General features: G+C 49.2%; 2 protein-coding genes across 2 annotated transcripts; both read right to left on the reverse strand.

The window, feature by feature from the left end:
* Nucleotides 1-720: 720 nt before the first annotated feature.
* On the reverse strand, nucleotides 721-6,054 carry ADPRS (ADP-ribosylserine hydrolase). The gene is made up of 6 exons (XM_063177698.1): nucleotides 5,826-6,054; nucleotides 4,737-4,833; nucleotides 3,752-3,959; nucleotides 3,476-3,660; nucleotides 3,284-3,384; nucleotides 721-2,805 (listed from the first exon to the last, which is right to left on the reverse strand). The coding sequence occupies exons 1-6, from the start codon at nucleotides 6,052-6,054 to the stop codon at nucleotides 2,513-2,515; spliced, it is 1,113 nt and encodes a 370-aa protein (XP_063033768.1). The 3' UTR covers nucleotides 721-2,512.
* Nucleotides 6,055-6,221: 167 nt separating this feature from the next.
* TEKT2 (tektin 2) lies at nucleotides 6,222-12,511 on the reverse strand. The gene is made up of 10 exons (XM_063177348.1): nucleotides 12,427-12,511; nucleotides 11,075-11,246; nucleotides 10,592-10,717; nucleotides 9,739-9,944; nucleotides 9,129-9,272; nucleotides 8,511-8,625; nucleotides 8,077-8,184; nucleotides 7,553-7,696; nucleotides 7,271-7,350; nucleotides 6,222-6,635 (listed from the first exon to the last, which is right to left on the reverse strand). The coding sequence occupies exons 2-10, from the start codon at nucleotides 11,228-11,230 to the stop codon at nucleotides 6,434-6,436; spliced, it is 1,281 nt and encodes a 426-aa protein (XP_063033418.1). The 5' UTR covers nucleotides 11,231-11,246; nucleotides 12,427-12,511; the 3' UTR covers nucleotides 6,222-6,433.
* Nucleotides 12,512-21,342: the final 8,831 nt, after the last annotated feature.

Consider the following 21,342-nt stretch of genomic DNA (forward strand, 5'->3'; position numbering starts at 1 on the left):
GAGGTGGGCTCAGCTGTGCTTTGTCCTGGGTCTTGCTCTGTCTCATACACACTCTATTTCCACCTCAAATGATCTTGCTCATTCCCAGCAGATTCCCTAACTGATATCCTTATGCAAAGTTAATGCATGTTTCTTGTGATTAAGGAAAACACTGTCTCCAGAAATCCAGTGTTAGAAATGTTGAAACCCAGATCCTTGCAGCCTGGTGATTATTAATTTCAGGGAGTCAAGTTAAAGTCTTAGGGATTCCCTTTCCCTTCTGTGTGGTTTTTTCCATTATTTTTTTATCCTACATCACACACCTTGTGCACAGCCAGCCTCAATCCTGAGTGAGTCAGGAACACTCAGGACTGGTGAATCACTTGCAAAGGACCTTCACAGAATCACAGTCCAAAGAGAAGAAAATGTGTTTTCCCACCTGATCTCACCTTAAGGGGTGAAACATTTCCAGGGAAGCCTGGCTGACACACAGCTCGTTCCAAGGAGGAAGCCATCCTCCTGCTGCCATTCACGAGGCTCCCAGTGCATTCCCTGCTCTCTGCACCATCATCACATGCTGGATTCCAGCACCTGAACTCCTTCCACAGGCTGAGAAGGAAAAGGGGCCTTTCCAAAGGCCCTCCAGTGTCAACTCACCCTTGTACCAAGAACCACTCCTGGTCCTCTTGGTACTGAGGATGCACAACTTCATGACTTGAGTGAAAACACAGCAGTGGCAACTTAAAGATAACTGAGGGATTTTACTTCTTTCCAAGGAAACTGAATGGTTTAATACACATCTAAATTCAGGCTCAAAAAGCTCCAGTCTTTAAACAGGAGCTATTTGCTTGTCAGGAGTTCCAGACATTTAAAATTATAAAGCTGCTTTAAAAGAAAAATATCTTCTTTTAAATAATTACATGAATCTGGTTGTCCCTCTGGCAGAATAATGTGGAAAACCGAGTATTTTACAGCTCAGATCTGTAACACAATACAAAAATATACAACAGACCAAAATCCCACATGTTCCCAGGACAAGAATCCATTTATACAAGGAAAACCCATTATAGCATCACACAAAAGACTGGCACTTGAAGGAAGCAGACAACAGGGAAAGCTGGAAGGACCTGTGGCAGCCAGATTCCCACATGTGCATGCAGCCTGACACAGCCACCACGTGCTGACACCACTGGGGAGCACCACAGCCACTTCCCAGTGTCACAAGACATGCTGGAGAAGTAACAAGAGTTACACTGTCACATTTAAGTTTATAAACATTTCCATGTGATGACTTTTTGTTTTCAATTATTAAAAGGCTTCCAACCCTTTCTAGATGTGCCATTCCCAAGCTGTTTTTCCCTTTTTGAGCAGCTCCACTAGGAAAAGGTTTTCAATGTGAGGTTCTGGAACACAGCTGTGCTAGAATGTTCTGGGCCACCAGCACCAGCTTCTTTTTAATATTGATGTCCCAAATTAACCCACCTTTCCCTTTAATTCTGGGACAATTTTTACCAAGTACAGAGCCTAAGACTGTGATAAATTAACTCCTGCATCCTGCTCAAGTCACTTTTGTGACTGCAGCAGAACCAGGAATTCTATCCCTGCACTCCACAGGAGCTGGACTCATGATCCTTGCGGGTCCCTTTCAGTTTGGGGCATTCTGTGATTTAAACAGGAATCTCACTTGGTGCTCTGGGCATATACAAGACTGTAAAAATACAGAATACATAGATTAGGAACACAGGAGCAGCCAGAGTGGCTGCAGCAGTGTGACAGCAGCTGTGCAGGGGGGCACAAAGTGCAGCAGGTGCCTGTTGGATCACAGGGCCAAGGACACAGGAGGAGCAGCAATTGGTGACACCCTCTCCCAGCAGGGACAATGAGCCAGCTGGGATTGTCTGCAGGCATCAAAGGTCTCTCACAGAGCCATCAGCAATGCAAAGAAATCCCTTCTCTGGCCCTTCTCATTCTGCCTTTAAGGCAACAAACTTCCCTGGAAATCTGTGCTCCATTATCCTAACTCAGCACAGGTGACAACTGTGAATCTCTGGTGACTCCTATGACATCCCTCAGCTGGCCAGCTGACAATGACCTGCTGCTGTACCAGGGGTGTGGAGACTGGACAAGCCACTGACCACCAAAACACAGCCCATGGACACATGAGCAGAGGAAAACAGGGAAAAGTCCATGGATTCAGACACCTGCCAGTAACTGCAATGACAAATGGCACAATGGTGGACAAAGCAAGCAGCAGAAATCCATGGAAAATGAGACACTCGTGTACACTCAGGGAGCTGCAGCCACTGTCCAAGTGCAGCCACTTCCCAGCTGACCCTTGACTGAAGGGGATGTGCCCTCTTTCCCAGGCTGGCTCCTGCTCCCAGCTCCCAGCTGACAGCAGCAGGCACCTTCCCCTTCCCAGCAGAGGCTCGCTGGCGTGGGCCGACGGCGCGGATCCACCGCGGGGTCTGACCAGGGAAGCAGAGCTGACCATCCCTCTGCCTTCAGCAAAGCCCTGGGGCTGCCCTGGAGCTCAGAGCCGCTGGCAGTAGAGTTCATAGAGGCTCTTGGCCATCCTCTGGGTCTCCTGGAAAGCCTCACAGCTCTGCTCCCAGCTCGGGGGCACCTGCTCCTGGCCGTAGTAGGCGCCGGCGATGGCGCCCGCCATGGTGGCGATGGTGTCCGTGTCCCCCCCCAGGGAGATGCAGTAGATGATGGTTCTCTGCAGGGCGTTGTAGTGCTCAGGAATGTCAGGGTCAGCGTCCATGCAGCGCAGGAAGGAGTAAATGGCAGTGGGGACGGAGCGCAGCGCAGCGATGCCATTGCCTGGAACACACACCGTCAGCACCCTCTGGCCTCCTTCCTTTTCCCTTCCTACTGGTGACTTTCCATAACAGTATCATGGATTTTACCAGGAAAAGGTGCAAAAAGTTGTCCCTCAGAAACCCCCCAGTACCACCCACATCCTGCAGAGCAATTCCCAGTTACCCCAGTATAGCCTGGCCATACACATCTACTCATTCCCACTCAATATGCTGACCCAAGAGCCCTTAAAGAGTCTTGGAATGTTAAGAAACATTATGCCAGGTGAGTTTCCCTTAGCAAGACATTTTTTTTCCTATCAATACACAGAGGAAATAACTGGGTTGAGACTCAGAATTCCTGACTGGTGAGCACAGGCTGCTTTTCCAGCATTGTCTGTGCCTGACAGGCAGCATAGGCTGAACAGGAATCTCGGGGAACACGCATCTACCAGGCTTGCTGAGTTAGTCCTGCTTCCAGCTCTCCTAAGAAAGGTACTCACCCAACTCAAACAATACATCTGCTTTGGGAACACTGCTGAGCTCCAAAAATTCCTTGATTTTCTTGAGACGCCTGGAAAATGGTAAATCCTCAAATCCCAGCCTGCAAACAGAGAGGGCAGTGAAGAAGAGAGAACGTGAAGAGCCAGAACAAACCACCAGAGCAGGGTTGGGGCTTTCCCCAAGGAACTCACGCTCGGGCATCACTGAGAGATTTGTCATCAGCCTCCACGTGCTCCATGTGGCTGATGAGCTGCTCCAGGAAGGTTTCCCTGCTGAGCCCCTCCTGCAGTGCCAGGTGCACAGCCAGGGCCTGCAGGATGGCCCCGTTGTAGCCCAGGGAGTTGGCGTGGGTCAGCTCCGCGCTCAGCTTCGCAAACTGCAGAGAAACCCCGGTGTCAGCAGAGCTTCCTGGGACACTCCCCTGGCAGCAGGGACACCCAGAGAGGCCCAGAATGTTCCATTAATACCTTCTTGACATCCTGGATGTCGGAGTAGACGAGGGGGATGCCGGCCACCCTCATGGCGCCGCCGTTCCCGTAGGAGCCCTTCCCGTTGAACTGGGCTCTCGCAGGCTCAAACACATCACTGCACTTGGGGCTCAGCAGCTTCTTGAAGACATTGACCACGGCCATCCCATAGCCCCTGTTGGGCTCCTTCTTGTACTCCTCAGCAAATCTGGTGTGGGCAGGGGGAAAACACCCCGAGGGTTTGGTCTGTTATTGGGGTTTGTGATTGGAGGAAGGCTCTTGCTAAAGTGAATTAACAACACACACCTAAATCAGGGACAGTCAGGGCTCAGAGATTCAGTTCTGCAGGAAACAATTCCCAAAGAACAGTGTGAAAGAAGGATGTATAAACATCACCTTCCATAAACCACTTGTTTCCCTCTCAGCTCTGCCTCAAAATAGAAGCAAACTAGAAACATTTCCGTGGGTCACAACCACAAGGAAAGTCTTTTGTTCAAGTTCAATGGAAGAGTTTTCTAAACAAAGAAATGCTTTCCCTTAAGTGGAACCAAATGCTCTCAGGGCTGGGGATTCAACAGGGAAACGGATCATAAACAGAGTCAAGCTGAGCTCACTCCTATTCCCTCACTAAATTAAGGGCAGTGCAAACATAAATAGCAACAAATAAACATGAAACAAAATGTTTCTGGAATCTCCAAGCATTCTCCTCCCCCAAGGTGAACCCACACAAGGCTGACACACACAAGGCTGACACACAGCAGCGCTGCCCTGTCAAGGCAGCTTCAGACTCCACACTGCAGCCGATGCTGCTGCATGGTCCAAGGCATGGCAAAGCAAAAGGATTAACAAACTAAAGGATTAACCACCTATTTCCTAAATTTCTCCCCTCCAAAAATTAGCAATTAGAATTAGTCTGCCTCAGCCTCTGTCCCCTTCCACAGATAGTCACAGTGATGGTCACACCTTCAGGAAGCCTCATGCTCACCTCTTGGCCATGTCAACCTCATCAAACTCCTGCTTGGCCAGCAGTGACTGCACCACCGACCTGCTCATGGCCGTGTCGTCCGTGTAGGGCAGCGACTCTGCAACGGGAGGGCAAAGAGTCACACCAGCAGCCAGGGACAAACTGCTCCTGTCCCCCGGCAGCACCACCCTGGGCTGGGCACCACCCTGGGCATCTCCAGGGCTGACTGCCACAAGCTGTCAAGGACAGCTGTGGCTGCCTATGGATCCCTGGAAGTCTTCCAGGCCAGGTTGGACAGGGCTTGGAGCAACCTGGGACAGTGGAAGGTGTTCCTGCCATGGCAGGGGTGGCACTGGGTGATTTTTAAGGCACCTTCCAACCCAAACCTGTCTGGAATTTAAGTTCCCTGGCACTATGAGGTTGACACTGCCATGGTTGTCAGAGTAAGGAGACACAGCCAGGGAGCTGCATCCATAGCTATAATGACACAGAATATACTTCAAGGTTAGTAAGAGCCAGGAGCCAGGAGACATCCAGAGGTGTATATGGACAAGAGTCAGGCCAACACAGAATCACAGATTTCCAGTATGCTTTAGGTTGGAAGGGACCTTAAAGCCTATCCTGTTCCACTCCCTGACATGGGCAGGGACACCTTCCATTGTCCCAGGTTGCTCCAAGCTTCATCCAGCCTCGCCTTGGACACTGCCAGGGATGGAGCAGCTGCAGTTTCTCTGAGGAATCTGTGCCAGAGCATAATCTCTCATGGGGAACAATTCCTTCCCAATATTCTCTAAGGAATCCCTTGGGAATCAGCAATGGGTGTTGAACCCCCACAGCACAGGGGGATGGGACAGAGCAGGGCAGGGGACAGTCAGGGCAGTCACAGCAGAGATACGCCACAACCAGGTGAGGGGTAAGCACTGGGGGCACCCACGTTTCGGGGGAGCTGAGGGGTTGGGGATTCTGCAGGTTGGGCACCCTCAACGCCCAGTCCTGGGGGTGCTGGGGTCCAACCCGAATCTCTGGGGTGCCGAGTGCCGTGCACAGCGGGGTGTGTGAGGGGGCACCGGGGCACATCCCCCGCTCCCCGCCGCGCTCCCCCCCACGCACCTCCACGTGCGCTCCCCGCCGCCTCCCCTCCCTCCTCAGGCGGCGCCGGTTCCAGCCCTTTGAGGAAACTCAGCAGCTCCGGCAGCTTCACGACGCTCCTGCCTTCGAAAACAGCTCCCAGGCAATCCCCCAACAACGCCCCGGCCAAGCAGCCCCGGAACCGAGCGAGGCCGGGCCGGGGACGGGCCGGGAGCCGCCCGGCGCCTGAGGCCGGACCCGCGGCCGCCATCTTGCCGCGCGCGGCGCCTTCTTCCCGCGGGCCGCCAGGGGGCAGCGTGGGCCGAAGGGGCTCCGCGCACAGTGCTGCCCCCTGGCGGCCCGGAGGACCGAGGCGCCGGCAGCACAGCCCGGCTCCCTTAAATCCCTCCTGGAATCCAGCTGGATTTAATCGCCGCGGATGACAACTGGGGACAGGCCCTTTATTGTTTATAAATCTCCTCGGAGCGCGGGAGGCTGTAAACATCATCCAAGGGCCAGACAGTTATAAAACAAACTAGGAGAAGAATTCCATTCTCCCCAAACACGACGCAGATGTCGCTTTTCCTTGCTGCGGAACTGAATCACCAGGAGTTTTCCATTCCCCCCGCGCTTGCACAATTCCCGGCGCGCTAAGCCAGCTCCAGCTGACTTTCCTTCGGCAGGTTCCTGGTGCGGCTGACAGCGTCGACCTCTGGGTCAAACTTCTCCACAGGGACCACGAGTTTTCTCCGAGTATCCATGCACTTGTTGTCTAGCTGCAGAGAATTGGTTTTGTAGCCGATATCGGTCTGAATGCGGTGGAGTTGTCTGTAAAGAGCATCCAAGGCATCCCTGGGAATGAGCAGAAGGGACAGGAGTTGGGATCAAATGGGAAAAGACTCCCCAGGGAATGGTCACAGCCCCAATCCTGCCAGAGCTCAAGGAACATTTGGAAAATGCTCTCAAGCACAGGGTGGGATTGTTGGGGCGTCCCATGCAGTGTCAGGAGTTGGTCTCAGTGATTCTTTTGTGTCTCTTCCAACTCAGGATACTCCATGATTTTAAACTGGACAGGAAGCACCCAACTTCCCACATTCTGGCAGCATGTGGCCCTGTACAAGGAGTGAACTCATCAGATACTCATTGTTGGGGCAGTGAATAGCCAGCCCACACACTGCTCTGGGAGGGCAGCAAGAGATGTGCACCCGGGGAGCTGCCAGCCCACAGCAGCACTTGTGTTCCTTCCTTGTCACTCTTCTTTTTGTCCCTTTTCAGTCAGGATCTGGATGAATTCAGAGTCAAGCAGGGGCTGTGGGAGCCCCATTCCCCTCCCTGCACAGCACCCCACATGCACCAAACCCAAACACAGCTGGCCCCTCATGAGCCCAAGTCCCAAAAGGCAGGTGTGCCCAGAGTAGGGACACCCAGAGCCACATCCCCTCAGGGCAGTGCTGAGCACTGCTGCTCCTGGACAGCAGGACACTCACTGTGACTCTGTCCTCTTCTGCTGGAGTGCACGGATCATCCCCTCCAGCTGCTGGACCTCGTCTGTCAGTCCAAACTGAGCCTGCAGGGAGGAAGGGACAGCACTTAACAGGGCTTGACAAAGGCCACAGTTCCCTCCTTCCCCTGTCCCCCAGCTCTGACATTATTCCCTTGCTTTGCTGTGTCACTGCAGGACGCATTGCTCAGCTGCTCCAACACTCATCCATGTTTTCCAGAGCCCCCCTTCCCTCAGCTCCCTGCAGGGACCACGGCAGGTGGGGTACCTGGTCCCGGCAGAGCTCGATGTGGGGCCGGTACGTGCGCGTCTCCAGGCGCGTGTGAGCCACTTTCAGATCCAGGGTTCTCTTCTTGATATCTTCCTCCAGCTGCCTGATCTCCTCCTCCATCTCAGCAATCTCCTCCAGGGTCTGAGGACATAAATGTGTCATGAGGGACAGCCTGGGATGCAGACTGGGAAGCTGCCCCCGTGTCTCTGGGAATTTTGCTGTGCTGGGCATAGATTTTACTCAAGGGTTTCTGAGGACTGAATCCTCTGCTTTCACATGGACCAGGATGGTGCTGCTGAGACAAAGGGTGAAATGAAGAGGCTGAAACCTGGCAGTGCTGCCAAGCAGTGCCAGAGAAGCACTTGTGAGAGGTGGGATACTGCTGGGATCATATGTGTGCTACTGAACAGCAAACACATGGAAACTACACTCAGGCTGAGTCACTTTCCATGTAACAAAGAGCCTTTGGGACTCTGCTCCCAGCCAGGGTTGCAGTCAATGACCAAAGAAACAACACTTACATTCTTCTCCTGCCATCTCAGCTCACTAAGGGCTGCTTCCATGTCTCTCATCCTCTTCCTCAGCGCAAACTCTGTAGCTATACGCTGAGCATCCAGCTCATTGTTTGTCTGAGGAGAGAACAGCTCCAGTCACACATGGCTGCAAGGTGTCTGTGTCCCCCCCAAGCTGTGCCTGGAAGTTTGGGACAAGCCCAGGAGCAAAACCAGCCAGGTTTGGCTGCTGCCATGTGTGCATGTCACACTTCCCCAGTAGCCAGAAGCTGGGGATCGATGGACAGGGACACATCCAGTCTCAGCAAGCTCTGCAGCATAACCAAGCTCCCACTTAAACCAGGAGGGCAGCTGTTCCCAGACAGATCCAGAGACATGGCTGCCACTCTCCCACACCAGATCCAGAATGGCACCACAGATTCCGAGCCAAGGGAGCAGTTTACCTGGGCAATGGCAAGTGTGATTGCTCCTCGGAGATCGACTGAGGCTCTCATCTCTGCCTCAGCATGCTCCTTGTTGCACCGGCTGTTCATCTCCCACTCACTAAGTGCAGTTGTTCTGGGAACAAATCAGTTACAAAAATGAGTGTTTGCAAGACATTTTAAAGGAACCACCTGCTTGAGACCAGGGTGGCAACACAAAATTATTCTGGAAAGCTGGAGGTCACATCTTCCCTGATCTCCTCATAGATTGAACCCCACCAGGCCCAACATCTGCTCCACCAGGGACACCTCCAAACCATGGAAAGGAATGCCAGGCAAGTGAAAATGTGCAGCAGGTCCTCCTGAGCTGTGCCAGAGGTGACAATGACACCACACTGCTGAGTGTCACTTACAGCCAGGCAGGAGGGAGGCAGGGCACCTAGCCCCCACCGGGATTGTGGTGACAATTTAGCTATCTCCCAAAAATCTGTGGCTTCCCCATGCCACAGCCAATTTCTCTTCTGAGCTCTCTCCAAAACTGTGCCCATCAAGCCTGGACACAGCATGGAAGGAAAAAGCAACCCAGGGCTCAGGGCAGATTTGATCACACAAGGACAGAAGGACAGATTCTTTCCTTACCCATCTGGGATCCGTGTTGGGTTGACCTTGAAGGAGATGTTGCCAGAGGTGGGATTGAAGGACATGCACTGCCGATCGAGCTCCAGCGCCTCCACCTTGTGCCGGTGGTCACAGCTCAGCTGCTGACGAGCTTCCTTCAAGAGGCTGTGGAGAGCCAGGCTGGAGTCAGCAGGGAGCAGGCCCACGGCAGGGGCAGCTCACAATTCCCAAAGCCTTCATCACCATGTCAGTCATCTTAGTGAAATGAATGATGAGCTCCCACCCTCCCTGGGAACAGGGCCTGACCTGCCCAGCGCTGCCCGCCTGGCTGGTATCACCCTGGAGAATGGAGCTGTGAAGGATTCCCACAGAGTACCAGGGCCTGGGAGCTTTGACACCTCGTGGCCACTGATTCCTAAACCAAGGCACAAGAGATCTGGGACAAAATTTCCAAATGGTGCTTGTGAAGTTGTCCTTGACACACCTTTCCCTGCCAAATCCCCAAGCTTGAAAATCATCCAGGGTTCCTGTGTGGTTCCCTGCCCATCTCAGAGTGGCATTAGAGGCACATTAAGTATCTGTGGCCAAGCAAGGAGAGCAGAGTCATCAGCCAACAGCTGTAACTGCTCACCAGAGCTGTCTGAAGGCATCGTCCACTCGCTGCTGCAGCTCTTTCTTGGTTTTCTCAATCACCTTCACCTCTTTGTGTAATTCCTCTTCCACAGGATCCCTCACCACATCGATGTCACGACGGCTCTCACGGAATGTCAGGCACTCAATGGCAACATCCAAGCACAAGTTCTTTGCCTGGATGGCATTTTCTGCTGCTTCCTTCACCTGGAAGAAGCAATCAATCAGGTGTGTGGGGGATCTTTTAGAGATAGGAGAGAGAAAGGAAGGGGAACCCGCCCATACCATCATTAAGAGGGACTCACACTGTCTTTGCAGTTCTGAAAACTTTTATCAAGTCTGGAATAAAAATTGCCAGAGCCAAACACCTTAGTCCTCTACACCTGCCATTTGCATTGGGAATCACATCTTGCTGAGGATTAACAATTCCAGAAGCAGCAGCAGCTTCTGGGTTTAAAACTCACGGTATCAGAGATCTCTCACCACTATTCCCTATGTAAACCCAAACATTTTTGAAGGGTGGTGTTTACATATTTCTTATTATCCTTCAGAGCTTTATAAAAAAGTCCAAACAACAGAATCCACCCAGAAATCCAAACAGGAGCATGTAATACACAGATGCATGACATGGCTTGGCTCAGCCAAGAACACAGTGGTTTGTTTTCCAGGAAGTCATTCCATCAAGTATGGATCTCAGTATAAAATATACGTATATATATATATAAATTTATCTAGTGAGAAGCCCCCCTTGAACTCCAGATGGGCTTGCCCATTGCACAAGACAAGCCTTAATAATTTCACATCCCATGTTGAGAGTGAAAGTTCATTTCCAGCCATCTGCCTTCCCAACATACTTTGCCTAAGGCTTCAATTTCCAAATCTAAGTCTGTGAGGCATTTGGCCAGGGCCTCTCTCCACTTGTCCACGGTGGTGATACGATCTTTGAGCTGGGTTCGGCTGTTGTGCTCATCCCATTTTGCCTGGAATTAGAGAGAAATGCCGTCACTCTTTTTAAAATTGTAGTTGTGAATCTTGCCAAAGCCGTTCCCCATTTTCAGTACTGACTGAGCCTCTCACAGGAATACAACGTGTTGCCATTTGGAATCACAGTCATTTACACAAATGGAGAGCACAGAGAAGAATATGAGTGGCAGTAAATGTGAGAAACAGACATTTAGTGACAGTATAGATACATCATTGCAGGTGGGTTTACAGGGAATAAATGTCTATTCTTAGCATGTTCTGTACAGGTAAAGCCTTTATTCCCTCATCCATACACCCAAATCCAGACACTCTCCCCAGCTCCTCAGCCCACTATCCTGACAGAGAGAGCTCACCTGGTTGCCGGTGTCATTGCGGAGAACTCGTCCTTCCTGCCGGATGTGGTGGGAATTATAACGCTGCTGTTCAGCGTCAGCCGAGATGAGGAGGGAGTTGTTCTTCCAGTCCGGCAAGGTGAAGCGCTGGCCTGGCTTTACACTCAGCGAGGCCATCTTGCTCAACAGGTGACTGAAAGGGAGCAGGAGATTTCTGTGCTTATTCATGGAAATGCACCTGAACTGGAGCTGCAGCCAAAAACCACAGAGCTCTTCAGGAGAAAGGCAGCAGCAAGCTGCAACCTGGAGCCTGGCCTAATGCAGATACATGTCCTTAAAATGGGGGAGCACAAGGGCAGGTGATGGGAGCCATCCTCTGTCCCAGCCAGGGGGAAAAACCCTGTTCCATCTGTCCCTCACAAGGAACTTAATTGTTTGCAAGGACAAGGAGCTGCTCATATAGCACCAGCTTCCACATCGTATTCAGCTTAGACAAAAATGGCCGAGGATGTGACTGATTCTGTTGTCCTACCACTGAAGGCTTAGCCTAGGGCAGTGACACCCGGGACTCCAAGGCTTTCAAGGAATAGCAGAGTTTTTAGTCTCCTTTTTTATCCAGCACACCGTGCACAGTGGGGAGAAACTGCAGACCCAATTCCAGAAGGTCGGAGGAGCTCCCGAGGGGGCTGCAGGTGCTCAAACCCACAGTCGGGGGCAGTTCTGGGGCAGAATCCCTTGGCAGTGGGATATCTATCCCATGTCTGCCCCAGCCCCCGGGCACAGGACGCTGTGCCCGGTGCCCCTCAAGCTCCGAGCCCAAGGCTGACCCAGGAGTTCCTGAAGGGAAGGAGGCCCGGAGAGAGGGCACAGAGGGCCGCGGGACACAGGGGCCCGACCGCAGGTGGAGGGGAAAGAGGAGAAGGGGAGAAAGAGGGAAAGGGCTGAGCCGCCGGCTCGGATAGGGCCTCACCCCGGCTGCTATGAGGGCACTCAGCGGCTCCGGCCCGACCATGCTCCTGTTCCGCCGCAGGGCCGGGCCGCTCTCTCACCGTTACCGGCCGATTTCCCCTCTCCCCTCACCGTTGCCGGCCGACCTCCACTCTCCCCTCACTGTTCCCGGCCGATTCCCCCTCTCACCTCAGCGTTCCCGGCCGATCCCCGCTGTCCTTTCACCGTTCCCTTCCGATCCCCCTTTCTCCCACCCTTCCTGGCCAATCCCCCCCTCTCTCCCGTCACTGTCCCCGGCCGATCCCCCCCTCTCTTCCCTCACCGTCCCCGGCCGTTCCCACCCCTCTCTCCCCTCACCGTCCCCGGCCGATCCCCCCCTCTCTTCCCTCACCGTTCCCGGCCGATCCCCCCCTCTCTCCCCTCACCGTTCCTGGCCGAACCCTGCTGTCTCTTCACGGTTTCCAGCCGATTCCCCCTCTCCCCTCACCGTTCCCCGCTCTCGTGCGGGGCCGTTGCGGGGCGGCTCCTGGGCGGGTATCGGTGACAGGGACACCGCAAACCGCAGCAAAGCGGCGCCCAAATCAGCGACAAATATTGTTTTAAAAAATCGCACAAAATGCCCCCTAAAGCAGGAAGGAGCCAGAACTGTCTACTGCCAGAGCCGTTTCCCATTTCCACTTCAACAAGCTCTTGCATTTTAAAAATTATTTAAAATTTAGTTAAATGGCATTAAAATACAAAAAAAAAAAGACCAAAAGTAAATAGTTTTCTCTCCTTGGATATGCCTAGTGCCTCCCTCCACAACCCCCACCCAAACCAATAGGAGCTCCGTACTCTGGGATTAAATCAAAATGATGCAAGTATAAATAAAGCCTCACACACGTGCATTTCAAAAAAAATTTATTTTTCAAATGAATACAGTTCGTTTACAATACACTCAAGTTGATGGTATCTATAGCCAGCAGAGATCGATGACTGCTGTGTCCTATACACAGTCGTACAGAGGTTACAGATGCCTACGAGAGGGAAGGAACAGTGAAAGAAGTCGACATTTTACTGTGCTGGAAGGAAAGCAACTCTTGCAACAGGTAGAAAATTTTGGCAAGAACAATTTGTCCAGAAAGGGAGAAGGGGCAGAGGACACGGCTTCTGCTTAGCAAGTACACCTCAAACACCGACACGTTCCCTCCCACCCCGCACGGCTGCAGCCCACGGTACAAAGAGGCACACATGGTCAAGATGGTTAAGTAAAAATAAAGGCTTTTACCAGTTTGTTTGCCATCCATCTACAATCTATTTTGTGCAACGTCTCAAGTCACAGCTCTACTTTATTCTTGAAACATTTCCCTTTTGCTTCGAAAGCCCCCAGGACCTTTATGGTGGGAAAACATTCACGCTCCTGTCGAAGCAATGGGACACCAAAACAGGGGAGCAGTTACCAGCATATGAGAAAGAGCAGACACATGGGACAGGATCAATCCACCAGATTGGTTTATTAGAATTTTATTCAGAAAAGGAATCCCAAACAGCATGACTTTTTTCTTTTTTTGAACAATATAAACCCATGGCATTAACTATGCAAAATTTCTATGTGCGACATTGCTTCCAGCAGTGTCCAAAACTAACACAGCTCACTGCTCAGTGAGCACACACAATGCCACCTGAGCCACCTTCTTCCCAAAATCCTTTAATAGTAGCTTGTAACCAAATGCTACCAATTACTGTGAAAGCTCTGGAGTAACACCTGCTGACAGACAATGCCCTTGTCCATGATCACACACCTCCAGCCAGGTGAACAGCCCACCTTTCCCCCACCACGAGGCTACCTGGGGAGCTGAACTGCTTATACCAAGGGAAGAGACAAGAACAGGAAGGAGGGTTTGTACCCTGTGAGTCCAAAGTGTCACTGCTCCCCTGGATCTGCACACCAGTGCCTGTAAAACCAACATTTCTGACCCCAAAACTCGCTCTGCCCGCCCCACTGCTGTGCTGCAGCTCACTTGTACACACCTGCCTGCAAACAGACACCAAACACAATGAGCTAGAAGCAGGTTTTTTTTCTACAGGAAAACAACATGTAGTTGTCTCAAGGAGAGATTCAACACTGAAAAACTGCAAAAATGAGAAGATCTCACTGAAAAACAGAAATCAAGTTAAAAAAAAAAGTAAACACTACAGCCACAGGAGAGAAGTGATGCACAAAAGCGAGTACCCAGAAGAAGCCATTCTGCCCTGCAAAGTTGCCAGAAGCCAAACTCCATCTCTGGCATTCTTCCTCTCACCAAGTTTTGTTGGTGTTCAATTATCCTCACTACTTCAGGAGCAATACTCAAGTTTTCACTTTGCTGGCACACCATCAGCTTCCAAAACTTCCAAAAGTTCTTTAAATTCAGCATTGCTCCAGTGGGCATCACTTTGCTATTACATCTGAGTGGACACTACCTACCAAGACATGTATTTTCTACCAAAGAAACTGGTTTTGAAGATATTTAGGAGATTTGCAAGTGTAAGCAAAATGAAAGTTTATTAGTAACTATTTTAAAAGCTAACTTTTGCACACCTGTACTGAAACGGGTTGTGGATCTATGATTTATGGGCAAGCATGGCCCTAAACTCAACATACAGCCATATTTTTGTGTTGCTAGTGTTATAGCATTAATTTTCCAACTGCCAAATGCATTTGAAAGACCTGTGTAATTCTCAGCAATGAAAAAAAAAACCCTTTCATTTAAATAAACTTGCCCTCTGAGCATCTGTTTTACAACAAATGGGTTAAAGAAAGGAAGATGGCAAACACAGGACTGATCCCAAGGGCTTCAGAGCTGCAATGGGATGGGAGGGAAGAGCTCCAGCTCCCAGCAGGGATGGGCTCCAAACTGGAATCACTGGAAGATGCAAATGTGCAAGAAGTGCACAGGTTTGTATCAGAGGTTACCACGGTCACAACATGGTTCACCCTCAGATCACCCAGTAACTGACTCTCCTAAGGTGATGTGAATCATCACAAACATTTTCTAGTTGAAAAATGAGGCAGAATCATTTCCCCCAGGTCAGAAAGGGAACCTGCTTCAGAGCCAGCTGGTTCCAGAGCTCCTGGCTGGACAACTTGCCAATGTCTCAAAACAGCTTTAAACAGAACCTGTTGGAAAAGCTCTTCCATTTTGGTCTGAAAATCCACTTTTTTTAGCAGCTTAAAGCCCAAACTGGCATCTAAGCAAACATGTGTTTACTTCTGCACAGTGCCAGAGAATGGTGGATTGTTCCTCTTTCCACACCCAGGTGATTCTGTCCCCAGACATCGCCACCCTGCTGCTGGCAAACTGCTTTTGGAACTTATCTGTGACATTTAATCCTCACCTCCACGTCCCCACTGAGCTCCCCAACATTCACTGGACAACATTCCCCATGGCCGTGCAACCTCCAAATGGGTGGAGAGGGGAGAGAAAATGGAGTGTATGGAAAGCTGCAGGAGCACAGTAAAGAGCGAGGACATCACTGGACAGGCAACATTCAAATAAAGGCAGAATTAATGATTCTCATTAGATAAACATATCAAGGTTAAATTTTATTTTAAAAAATTGCAAGTCTACCAGGAAGTAGATTTATTTGATGACATTACTCTCCTGAAACCACTTATTTTAAAAGCTTCTCCTCTCTGGGTAGTTCTAATTCACAAATAATTCAGGGCTCGCTTTGATTAAGTAATTCAACACAAAACCAACTCTGACCAAGGATTTTGAGCTTTAAAAACAGTTCAAGAAAAATACTAACCATCCTACTAATGCAAATACTAGTTTCTCCAGCTCTGTTCCTGGTCAGAAAAAGGCACATACTTGCTCTCAGTGAGTTCAAGTCCAACACAAAAAGTTCAGGATACCCAAATTCATGTCTGATGTCCCTGAAAGGTGTGAGCTGATCACAGCTCACCTGACACCCACCCACCTCCTACCCAGTCCTCTGTTCCTACAGGCTTTTGTCACCATCCCAGCCCCACCCTCACATCCAGAGCTGATCTGTGCTCCAAGCAGCCACAGCAGCCACAGCATGGCTAATTCCATCCAGGCAGTGGAGGGAGAGAGACCCTGGCCAGGGAATGGGGAGGTAGGTAAGAGCTGAGTAAGGGCAGAGCAGCTGCAGCAAAAGGAACTCCACACCTCCAGGCAAACAGGAATCTCTCAGGGCATCTGTGTTGTACAGCAGGGCCACATATTGCTCACAAAACCCCTTGGGTTGGTGCTGTCTGAACCAGTGGATCCACTGGAAGCTGCATCTGTTTCACCGAAGTGAAGGTTTGGATAAAACCACAGTTTGGTTTCAGGGACAGCTGTCACAGGCACTGCCACCTGCTCACAGCACAGTCCTGGAGAAGAACAGGCACCCCTAAAAATACACAGGAACATGCTTTCCCCCTCATATGTTAGTTTGTGAGTTAGCAGTCACAGAATAACAGAGTAGTCTGGGTTGGAAGAGATCTTTTAAAGCTCATCCAGACAAACCCTCCTGCTGTGACATGGGACATCCAGACCAGGTTGCTCCAAGCCCCATCCAATCTGACTCCTTGGATGTTTGCAGGAATGGGGCAGCCACAGCTTCTCTAGGCAACCTGTGCCAGTGCTTCATCACACACATTGTAAAAAACTTCTTAAATCTCATTTGAACTGACCTCCCTCAGTTTAAAACCATCACTCCATAACCTGTGGCAACAAGACCTTCTAGAAGTTCACACCTGTCATTCTTACAGGCCTTTTCAAGTACTGAAAGGTACTGAAGGGAATCACCAGCTGTCCAGATTTGCTTTTTTATTTACTACAGGAGGCAAAGGAGGCTCTGCTGCTTCTTCATTAGCATCAATATTCTGTTTTGATGTTCCCACTTGATAATTTTTAAAAGAGTTTGAATAACTCCTACAACACTCTGTTACTTTGAGTCTGCCCTTTCTACCTCTTCCACCTTTTTTCTTTCCCTTGTAGAGCTGTCCCCACAGCCACAGGATCTCAATGTCCCACAGGTTCTCCATCTCCTGGAGGAGGTCCTCCCTGTTAACCTGCAGCTGCTCCTTTTTGTGTTTTGGTTTGCTGGTTTGGTTTTTTTAAAAAGTATTTTAATAATGTCTATTTTCAGTAGTTTGTTAGCTCTTATTTAATTTAGATATTTTAAACCATCATGCACCTTCCAATGACTGCAACAGAAACATTTCTACTGGAATTACACCTCACATGTGGCAGCTCATGGACACCAAGGCAAGAGATTTGTGTCCAACAGAAAACTCTTTATCAGGTGCAAGTTCATTCCTTTTGATAGAAAGAAGAGGCAGCAACTTCCTTCTAAATCTCAACAGGCTCAGGATGAGCTAAATATAGAGAGAAACAAAGCAGTTGGTTGACAGGCAGAGGAGGAGATGGAGGGTATTGCTGCAAACAAGCTGATGGTGCAAGATTTTTGGCCCTTTTTAGTCTAAAAGATAGAAACAGCTACTACTAAAAGGGTCAGGAGACAGTTTTGGCTCAGAATTTAGACTGAAAAATGCTTTCTAAACCCCAGCCTAGTAACATTGAGAAATTGGAAATATAAAATAATTGAACATCATGGCAAGCTTAATACCAACACAGTGGCATTGGGCACTGCAATAAGACAAGAAAGTTGGTACAAGCTACAAGAGACATTGGATCATGTCTCAAACTTGAATCAGAAGAAATTACATAGCAAAGAGAGTCAACTTGTGCCTGGGGAGCTGCAGCATCCCCTCAACAACGAGGTGTGGGCAACTCAGCAAGGGCACTGCCCAGTGCTGGGACTCTGAACCCCACATATTTAAATTGGTGATGTCCAGAAGCTCTGCTCACTCCTAGAAAAAGTCTGGACACAAACATATTCCTGCAAAGAGACCACTTGGAATTACTCAGTGAGTTCTGTGGTTAAGCTCCTGATATTCAAAAATATCCTGACATCAAGTTATTCCACATCCTGAATGCCCAACACTATAAACAGTAATAAAATGCACAAAATCATTTTAGTTGTAGAGAAACAAGGTACCAATGAAGCACTTGTCTATGGTGAGCAGGTTAATTGTCTCCTCTCAAACACAACCGCTTAAGCCAACTTTCTTTGGAGAAGAAAACCAAACCATTCAGAAACTTCTCCTGCCTAAAAATAAATGTTAAAAGCAACACACAGAGCAGACACACAGACCTATGAGCTGCACACAGACCAATAAATATACAGGAACACCACAACAAAGGACAAGGCTCATCATAAAAGAAAAATCCCAAACTGCTACTCAGACTGATACCAAAGGAAAGGGAATTGTTTTTTGCAGGCATGTGCAAGCACATTACAGTGTCAAAGCACAACTTTGCTATTATTATTACTTTATGCAGCATTACAAGGTTACTGAGGTGCAGTGTTTAATAGTCTAGTCTACAGCTTTTCCTGACTGCAGGAACGCTCACCAAACCCACCATGGACCCACCCCCTCATGGCATCACCCAGCCCCCAAGCTGCTCCCATCCAGAGCATCCAGCACCCAGCTGGCAGTCACAAACACCCACTGACCCACCCCAAACACACATGAGCCATGTGAGGACCAACCATCTCCCAGCCATCCCTCCTAAGACACCCTTCAGTTTGTGCTTCCCCTAAGAGAAGCCATCCTGTGGGAGCTTTGGATTCCTCTCAGCACCAATCAGGTCCCCATGGCTTCTCCCACACCCCAAGCCCCAGTCCCCTCAAAATGAAGAGGAAAATCACATTGACCAAACCCAACCTAACCCCCAGCCTACCAGCTGAATTTGGTGATCGCTCCTCAATGCCTCTCCCTCCAAAGGAAAACACCTTCCTGGTTATTCTTGGTCCTGACTCAGAGAAGCTGATGCTTGAAAGTACCTAAAAGATACCATCAAACACTTGGCATTTTCAATAATTTTATCTTAAATTTGCAGCCACGTACAACTGGAAAATAAAAATCTACAGCACCATCTTCTAAAAAGGCACTTTCTGAGGACTGTCTTGCTTAAAAAAAATAAAAGTCACTCCAAGTTTTAAACAGTGGAACTGCTTTGTTTGAAAAGGACCCTATGGTAACAACCCGTGTCAGGTGAGGGGGTACCTCAGACAGGATGTGAAAGGCCAGGGCACGTGGGATGGAAAGTGGATGGAGTCTCCCCAACACCCTCATTCCTGCCAAACCAATACTCTGATATTTTCCCTCACAAGCCTCTCCCTTACAACTCCTTCCCCACCATATGCACCTTTGTCTACTCAGGGGACAACAATTTGGGTTTTAGTGTCACGGAGATCAGGATTTTTGAGATTCTGCTCGGGAGGTAAGATGTAGGATCCTGTATCCATCTTGCCCACACCTCAACTACAGAAAGTACAAAATCTTCTACCAGCAGAAAGCATCAACGAGCTCAAGCTCTAACCACGATATTCTACAAAAACAAGGAGTGAATTGGCTAAGTGAAGTTTGATTTCAACACGTGCCAAACCAAAAATGATATTCCAAACACGCAGCATCAACCTAAAGTACCATCTTTGGGTAGAAAAGACAGACAGAAATCTTTCCCTTTGACACCCCTATGGAATTTTTCACTAGATCCAAACAACCTGCCAGTAGCAGCCATGAAACTCCACAGCACTGAAAGGGACAGAGCATCTGCCCGGCCTGACCGGAGGCCACGATGGCCATTTAGAAACAACCACCTTTGAAAACTGAATTTACAGGTCCAACACACATAATCTGAGCTTTTGATTCCTTGGTTATAAAAGTGCTTTGAGTAAGGTTCTAAACCCTCAGGTCACAAAACAGGGAAAATACCAAAAGTAGACAAGATATGAAGAAAGTGTAAGAAAAGGGAAGAAAAAAAAAAGGCCTTAAGCTTGAGCTTGGAATTTCACCAGAGTGAACTTTAAGACTAGTAGAAAACCAGTATTTGTAGCTGGAATTTTTACAGCAGACTACATGGTATCTCATGTTGAGCATTTTATAGGACAAGTATTTGTACATGAAGAAGTGAAAATCATTTAGGACCAAGAGCATCTTGAAATAATTTGACTGACAACTTCCAGAAACCCATTTTACTCCTGAAAACCATTTCTGTGGCCAAACTCCCAAAAGAAGACCGGAATGAATACTATAAAAATAACTTTTGGACACGTGTAACCAGATGACACATGGAACAGTGACACAGCGATCCTGAGTCAAATGGCCACGGCTCAAGTCCCTAGGAAGGGAAAAAAGGCGACTTACAGCGGAGCCACTCCTCCTGTTGGCAAATGTCGCGAGTTTAACGCCTCAACCACAAACATCCTGGGATTCCCTCCAGCTCTGGGTCTAGCAGTGGCCAGGTGGGAGCTTTGGGCAGGGCTGGCTGGGTGAGGAGGGGCTCGGTGCTACCCTGGGCCTGCCCCCACCACGGGAGCACTTAGTGGCACTTGTTCAGCACAAGTGAGGTCTCGGGGTCTGAGGAGATGGGAACTGCTTTTCTCCACAGGCAGAAACCCGAGGCCGGTGTCTGCAAAGCAAGAAGAGCCATCAGCCTGTGCCCACATCCCTCTTTGGACTATCCACAGCCAGCTCTCGGCCAGAGAGGGGGATCTGCTGTGCCACTCAAGGTTTCCTCAAACAGCACATAAAATTTGAGATTTTTTTTTTTTCTTTTTCAAGGAGAGCAGGTACAAAAATAAAAGAAATCCATATACTCTGAAAATATACTGGAAACTGCCACCACAGATGAGGTACCATTTATCCCGACCCCCCACCCCCAAACTGCAAACATCAAAATATATATGTTTTTAAACAAAAGAAGAATATCTGGCTATTTAATCTCAGTTAAAATGACAGCACCCTTTGTTACACTTGATATTTCACACCATTAATTCTCTTTTGAAAAAAAACCAAGATATCTAACTAACCTTGATTCCTTGCTTTTCTCCTCATTCCTTAGTGCAGTAATTGTCCATCTCCATTTAAATAAATATAGCAGCTACAGCATCATAAATGTGTGGCCCTCACAACGTCAGTAACTTGATATCGTAATACAAAGAAGTATCGGCACTTGACGTAGATATTTGCAAAACCAAGAAGAGAGATTAAAACTTCCAAATACTCTTCACATGAAAACCAGGTACAATGTTACCTTGACAACTGAAGTCACTTTGCCAATGAAGTTTCTTTAGTTTTTGGTGAAAGTAGTGAGCAAAAAAGCTTCTCAGATCCGAGTCACCGAGCGTGGGCAGGGTGAGAAGCAGCTTTGAAAGGAGAGCTAGAAGGCTTTGTAAAAAGGAATTTTCAGCTAAATGCCAGAAGTCCACAAGAACTCTTTGTAAAATAGGTTTTTTTT

Source organism: Melospiza melodia, chromosome 27, assembly GCF_035770615.1.
Source record: "Melospiza melodia melodia isolate bMelMel2 chromosome 27, bMelMel2.pri, whole genome shotgun sequence".
In the NCBI taxonomy this organism is placed as follows: Eukaryota; Metazoa; Chordata; class Aves; order Passeriformes; family Passerellidae; genus Melospiza; species Melospiza melodia.

What these genes read in the sequence shown, in the direction of transcription:
- ADPRS (XM_063177698.1), bottom strand. Translation starts at nt 6,054, where the DNA reads ATGGCGGCCGCGGGTCCGGCCTCAGGCGCCGGGCGGCTCCCGGCCCGT. An exon ending in ACATCCAGGATGTCAAGAAG is followed by an intron (nt 3,661 to 3,751) that starts GTATTAATGGAA and finishes GTTTCTCTGCAG; the next exon opens with TTTGCGAAGCTGAGCGCGGA. An exon ending in AGATGTATTGTTTGAGTTGG is followed by an intron (nt 2,806 to 3,283) that starts GTGAGTACCTTT and finishes TGTGTGTTCCAG; the next exon opens with GCAATGGCATCGCTGCGCTG.
- TEKT2 (XM_063177348.1), bottom strand. Translation starts at nt 11,230, where the DNA reads ATGGCCTCGCTGAGTGTAAAGCCAGGCCAGCGCTTCACCTTGCCGGAC. An exon ending in GATGCCTTCAGACAGCTCTG is followed by an intron (nt 9,273 to 9,738) that starts GTGAGCAGTTAC and finishes GGCTCTCCACAG; the next exon opens with CCTCTTGAAGGAAGCTCGTC. An exon ending in TCACACTTGCCATTGCCCAG is followed by an intron (nt 8,185 to 8,510) that starts GTAAACTGCTCC and finishes TTCTCTCCTCAG; the next exon opens with ACAAACAATGAGCTGGATGC.